The 6,910-nt window shown below is 42.2% G+C and overlaps 1 protein-coding gene across 1 annotated transcript in view; it reads left to right on the plus strand.

Moving 5' to 3' along the window:
• Ppp1r36 (protein phosphatase 1 regulatory subunit 36) overlaps positions 1–6,910 on the plus strand; it is a 23,160-nt gene that overhangs the window by 9,917 nt on the left and 6,333 nt on the right. The window contains exons 3-6 of the mRNA XM_031355939.1: positions 793–879; positions 1,957–2,054; positions 2,151–2,217; positions 3,093–3,191. Of these exons, the coding sequence (XP_031211799.1) occupies positions 793–879; positions 1,957–2,054; positions 2,151–2,217; positions 3,093–3,191 (351 nt within the window). The remainder of the gene's footprint in view (positions 1–792; positions 880–1,956; positions 2,055–2,150; positions 2,218–3,092; positions 3,192–6,910) is intronic.

The raw sequence follows: 6,910 nt of genomic DNA on the forward strand, positions 1-6,910 counted from the left end.
TTGTGCTGCAGAAGAATCCGTTTGTGCTGCGTTTTTCCTGCCGGCGGGAAATAGCGCGCAGCAACTGGGGACTGCTTAGAAGTACATATCCTTGGTGCTCGATTCGAACTTTAATTTCCCTGCCAGGATATCTCTCTCTCTCTCTCTCTCTCTCTCTCTCTCTCTCTCTCTCTCTCTCTCTCTTTTTCATGCTTTCCCTTTAAGAACACACACGTGCGCGCGCATGCGCGTGCATGCGCGTGTGCGCGCGCGCGCACACACACACACACACACACACCACATACAGTCAACGTGCTGAAACCTCAGGGCAGCTGAACTATGATGGCTTCTTGGGGCAGAACTGCCTGGTGACTGAGCACAGAGCTCTATGCCTAGAGGCCTTGGGGCCTGCTCCGGCTTGGCCAGTTCTCAGGCCTGAAAATAATGGCAGTAATACTTTCCTCATAAAGTTACCACGAGGGATGAGATGGTGCCTAAAAGTACCTAGCCTGTCACAGTACTCAATAAACCCAGGAAGTCTTCTGCATTTATGAGCTTGCTCTTTGTAAACGTTACTACAAGATGTTCAGACAGAAATGCTCTGCGGATGGTGATATTCTAGAAGCTGAATGTGAGTTGGAGATGTTACTGTTCCTCTTGATAGTGGTTCCACGTGTAAAATACGCCCTGCTTTGAACACGGTTAATATATGCCAATCTTCAGACTATATGAGCTCTCCCCCCACCCCGACCCCCGTAGGATCTGCCTTCCTCTGGGAAAAGATAAGTCCCTAATCATCCCTTTTCATTGCAGTTTCACACCCACAATCGAACTCAAGGAGAAAGGCAAGAAGGGGAAGGCAGTGCACTTTGCTGAGATGGATGGCGGAGCTTCAGAAAGGTGGCTTCTCTTTGACCATGGCATTTCTCAGTGGACTCGCCTGTCTTTACAAATGCAAAGAATTACCAGTCCCACTTCCTAGGTTGTCATGAAAATACCTATCAGGGTCTCAATTACAGCCAGAATTACAAACAGTCCCTAGACATTCATTCCCTTTGATAACATGGCTACTAGTGCATTTCAAACTTGTTATGGCTTTTTTTTTAAATCTGAAAATAGCAGTGACACTAGAATTTCTTCCATCTACCCACCCACCCACCAGTCCATCCATATACCCACTCATCCATCCATCCATCCATCCACCCACTCACCCACCCATCCATCCATCTATCCATCCTTTCTTCCATTCATCCATCCACCTACCCATCCACCTACCCATCCATCCAACCATCCATCTATCCATCTGCAGTACTGCAACTTAAATCAGGACCTCATATATTCTAGGCAAACTGAATCACATCCTCAACCCATTAAGTGATATAAATGATCCATTTGAAAGCTGAGCAGTGGTAGCAAGTGAATTTAATCTTAACACTCTGGAGGCAGGGTAGGTAGACCTCTGACTTGGAGGCCAGCCTGGTCTACAGAGTGAATTCTAAGATAGCCAGGATTACACAGAGAGACCCTGTCTTAAGAAAACAAAACCAAACAAAAACCAAAAATGATCTATTTGAGTTTACATTTTATGTCAGTCTACATGCTTCTACTTCTAGCATAATAGATGCAGTGTGCAATAAAGTGCATTTTGAAATAAGACATTAAATGGAACTGTGCATGATACTCAAGCTCTCATTACAAGCCAAGCCCTTGTGTATCTCAGAATACATCAGATACAGCTGAATCTTTTAAAATATTCTCTGAGGGATAGAGCAGTGGCTCAGGTTAAGAGCACTGGGTGCCCTTCCAGAGGACACAGCTTTAACTCCTAAAGCTCCCAAGTAGCTGTAACTGTACTTGGGGGATACAACAGCCTCCTCCGGCCTCAGTGGGCACCGCACGAATGTAACACACTTCCACACAAATACTATAAAAATAAATTTTTAAAAAATCACTTGAAACTATTCTATTTTCAAACAGGTTGACAGATAAAAGATTTGCCTCAAGGGATGAAAAGTCAGCTAAAGCTTTGGAGAAACGAGGTCAGCAGGGCAATGTCACGCTGGATGACGTCAAATGTGAGCCACTCTCTTCCTCCCACTCCACGATGCAGCCTCTGGCTTGCAGTTCGTCTCCTCCGCTCTGTCTAACTGCCTCCTCCTTCTCTCTTTCAGTTGTTGCGTTGCTTTCCCTCCAGGACACTGAAATGCAGCGGATCTGCTCCTTCACCACATTTATGAGGTACAGCTGATGAGACGCATGCATCTCTCTAGGGACTTTCGTCTAATAAGTGAATACAAGTCTGATTCTTAGAAAGAGCACGTGGTTCCTCTGTGCAAGTCTAGACTAGAATCTGGGAGAGAGCTACCTGAGGCCACAGGAGCTCCTAAGTCCTAGAGCACGGAGTGAGAACAGTTGGCATGCGAACAGCCGGTGTTGATGAGTGCGTCTCTACAATGAGATGTTTACAAAAGCATAGGAGAGGAGTATGTTTGCTTCATACATTTCTCTACTTATGCTTGTATATTGAAATAGGGTTATGGTGTGGAGAAGTTTTCTCTGTCAGTTATGTTTAGCAGCCTAGGCTAGCCAGGAACCTGAGATCCTATGGACCGCAGGGGTCACAGGTCTGAACCACCATGCCCAGCCTATACATTTTACAAACAATGAAAATATGTTATGTAAAGAATGAATACTTGTGAAGTAGAATAATTTACAATGTGTTAGCAATTTGGTATCTTACTATCCAGGAATGAGCCTTTTTCAGGCGCTGTTTCGGTAGTAAGTTAACTGCGTGATAGACTTAGAACCATATATTTCTATTTTTTTAAAATTCTCGCTTTTTTTTAAAGATTCATTTTATTTATATGATTACACTGTAGCTGTCTTCAGACACCCTAGAAGAGGACCTCAGATCCCATTACAGGTGGTTGTGAGCCACCACCTGGTTGCTGGGATTTGAACACAGGACCTCCGAAAGAGCAGTCAGTGCTCTTACCCACTGAGCCATCTGTCCAGCCTACATATATTTCTATTTATTCTCATCCTGTGTCCCGTTTTCTTCAGACAAACTGATGTTGGTTTCTAGCTGTCTTTTCTCTTCAATTTCCCTGTAGGAATAAGAACCTTGACAACTTCCTCATGGCGCTGTTGTATTATCTGTCCTATTACCTGGAGAGGCTCGCGATGGAGAAGAAGCCGCAAAGTTACATGGTGTGAGTAGGACGTTGCAATGTGCTTTAGAGGGCCAGCACTGGCAGCCTGACCAAGGCTGAGGGGACGGTGGCATCTTGTAAGTCTTCCTGGTCTAGGAAACATTTTACACAGGGAGAATTTGCTTTAAAGCTCACAGACCAGTTGACCCAGGAATTGTCATAAAGAAACATTCCAACAAGCATAGATCAGCACCATTCAATGATGAGATGTAACAAAAGCCATATCTGCAATTTAAATTTTTCTATATCATCATCATCATCATTGGTTTTTCTTTTCTCTCTCTCTCTTTTTTTTTTTTTTTTGTTTTTGATTTTTTTGTTTGTTTGTTTGTTTTTGTTTTTTGTTTTTTGAGACAGGGTTTCTCTGTATAGCCCTGGCTGTCCTAGAACTCACTTTGTAGACCAGGCTGGCGTCAAACTCAGAAATCTGCCTGCCTCTGCCTCCCAAGTGCTGGGATTAAAGGCCTGCACCATCACTGCCCGGCTCTTTTTATTTAAAAAAAAATTTATTTATTTATTTTATATATTTGAGTACACTGTAGCTGTACAGATGGTTGTGAGCCAACAGGTGGTGGCTGGTAATTAAACTCAGAACCTCCGCTTGCTCAGGCTCCACTTGCTCTGGCCCAAAGATTTATTTATTACTATATGTAAGTACATTGTAGTTGTCTTTAGACATGCCAGAAGAGGGCATCAGATCTCATTAAGGATGGTTGTAAGCCACCATGTAGTTGCTGGGATTTGAACTCAGGACCTTCAGAATAGCAGTTAGTGCTCTTACACACTGAGCCATCTCACCAGCCCCATCATGGGTTTTTCAAAACAGGGTTTCTCTATCCTGGCTGTCCTGGAACTTGCCCTGTACACCAGGCTGGTCTCAAACTCAGAGATCCACCTGCCTCTGCCTCCCAAGTGCTGGGACTAAAGGCATGCACCACCACCACCACTGGGCCCAAAATTCTCTAATACATTATTAGAAATTTTTATTTTTAATATTATTTAATATTTTTGATAAGAAATTTTAAATTTTTTTATTTTTAAAAATACAAAATGAAATATATCTAAAGTTAATTTAAATAATTATTTTATCCAACCTACTGAGTTAAAAATATTGTGATGATAACGTTAGTCAACACTAGAATGTTAGTATTTTAAAATAATTCTTTTTTTAAATTGTATTCTTTCTTTGTGCATATGTATATGTTATATACATGTGTGTGTGAGTGTGTGTAATATATGCATGAATATGCATATGGCATATGTGTGTTTATGCATGTAGGTAGTATGCTCACCAATGCATGGGCATGTGGAGGCCTGAGGTCTCTATCAGGGTCCTCTTCCATCATTTCCACCGTGTGTTTTGAGACAGGACCTCTCACTGTATTCAGCATTTGCTGGTTTTCAGCTAGACTGGCTGGCCAAGTGCCCCAGGGATTTGTCTGTCTCATTTCCCCTCAGAGCTGAGGCTACAGATGCCTGCCACCATGCCAAGTTTACACAGGGATGCTGGGATCCAAACTTAGATCCTTAAGCCTGAGCAGCAACCACTTTACCTACGGAACCACCTCCCCCTTCCCAGTCCTGGTATCCCCCCCCCCTCTCTCTCTCTCTTTAATTTCATGTACATCAGTGTTTTGCCTGCATGTATATCTGTCTTAGGGTGTCAGATCCTCTGGAACTGGAGTTAGAGACAGTTGTGAGCTGCCATGTGGGTGCCAGGAATTGAACCAGGCTCCCCTGGAAGAACAACCAGTGCTCTTAACACTGAGCCATCTCTCCAGCCTGAATCTGCTGTCTCTGATGGCCTCAATTCAGATAAATTACTCTAAGTGCTCAACATGTACATATAGCTAGTGACTTCAACCCAGAACCATGCAACCATGCAGCTCTCTCTCTCTCTCTCTCTCTCTCCACCTCTTTCTCTTATTTTTTTTAATGCTTACAAAATTCATGCTAAAAGGTTTGTTAGCATCTGATAACAAAAAGCTAAGTTGTTGTTGGTCTTTGTTTTTTGTTTTTTTGTTTTGGTTTGTTTTTTGTTGTTGTCGTTTTGTTTTTAAGTAGATTTAGCTGGGGGTGGGGGGGAAACGTCTGTAGAAAATTTAACTGCACTGTTAGGCAGCAGGGCCAAAATCTGGGAATTTGGAGCCCAGAACACAACAATGCCTCTCGGGCTTGGTGACCTTTCACAAGCTGTGGAACTTTCCAAGTGCCAGGCTGTTCTCCCGTACGTGTGATTTAGCTGTTAGGAATGCTGAGTAGAGCCATTAATTTGTTGCTACAGAATGTTTTTAAAATATAAAACCCCTGTACCTGATCAAGCCATTGGAGAAACATTTTGTGAACTGATAGATGACCCTGAATAGCAATTTTGTAAGGGGTCAGATGAATACTTCTGACACTGCTGTCCCGGTGATGCCACACGAGATATGCAACATGAGTGTTATTTCAGGGTGGCATTTCCCAGCAGCGCAGCCAGAACATGAAGCGTTTCTATGGCAGCATCCAAAGCAGAAGCCAACTGCAGCTTACAAGGCTTGAGGGGCCCTCCAAGTCCACACGGGACTCAGTGGATGGATTTGTATGGCTCTGTGGCTGGTTATATTCTCCAGTTTCCTTTAACTCTGAGGCTTATTACTAATCTAGCAAAGACATTTCTTTTATATACTAGTTTATAAGTAACAGAGAAGAAAGGTCTCCCAGTTAGTTTTAATGAGCTGAAAACTAACCAGGACACAGCCGAATAGGAAAACAAGCCAGCCCAATTCTTCAATTATGGGTTCTGAAAATCGTGACAACCTTTCATTTTTCAAGTGTCTACAAGTCAGTCAGTTTGCTTCCTTAAAACAGAGTTAAATATAGACTGTGTTGGGGTCTTTGCATAGAGGAAAAGAATTGATTTTAGTCATGCAAAGCCAGTAAAGGCCAAGCCCTTCAGCCGTAACTGCTCGTATGAGAGCTTTCCTTTCATGCCTCTTGTGTTTGTGGGTTTTGAACATTGCCTGTTTCTTTGATAGATAAATAATTTTTGTAGGCCAGCTGGTGCATGTCTTTGATCCCAGGGCTTGGGAAACATTGGCAGGTGGATATTCATGAGTTTGAGACCAGTTTCATCTACATAGTAAGTTCCAGTGCAACCAGGGCTACATAGTGAGACACTTTCAATAATAATAACAATAATAATAATAAGAAGAAGAAGAAGAAGAAGAACTTATTTTATATATTAATTTTGTTGTGTATTACATATTTATTAAATAATTATTGTTATGTATTGAATTGGGTATTTTTGAGATTGTCTTATTTAGCTCAGGATGGCCTTACAATCAATATATCTCTGAGGTTTATCTTGAATTCCTGATTGTCTTGCCTCAGCCTGTCAAGTCCTGGGATTGTGGGCATGTGCTACCACACCTAGCTCATATTTTCAGAACTGAATATCTTTTTGTTTTGTTTCGTTCTTTTAGAACTATGTATTTTCATTCATAAAATTTCTCTGGCCAACTTTGGATAACACTTTTTAAAGATTTTTTTTTTCTTTTTGGTTTTTCGAGACAGGGTTTCTCTGTACATCCCTGGCTGTCCTGGAACTCACTCTATAGACCAGACTGGCCTCGAACTCAGAAATCCACCTGCCTCTGCCTCTCAAGTCCTGGGATTAAAGGTGTGTGCCACCACCACTGCCTGATTTAAAGAATAAATTTCTTTTTTTTTTTTTTTTT

The sequence above is a fragment of the Mastomys coucha genome, unplaced genomic scaffold (genome assembly GCF_008632895.1).
Source record: "Mastomys coucha isolate ucsf_1 unplaced genomic scaffold, UCSF_Mcou_1 pScaffold6, whole genome shotgun sequence".
Lineage (NCBI taxonomy): Eukaryota > Metazoa > Chordata > Mammalia > Rodentia > Muridae > Mastomys > Mastomys coucha.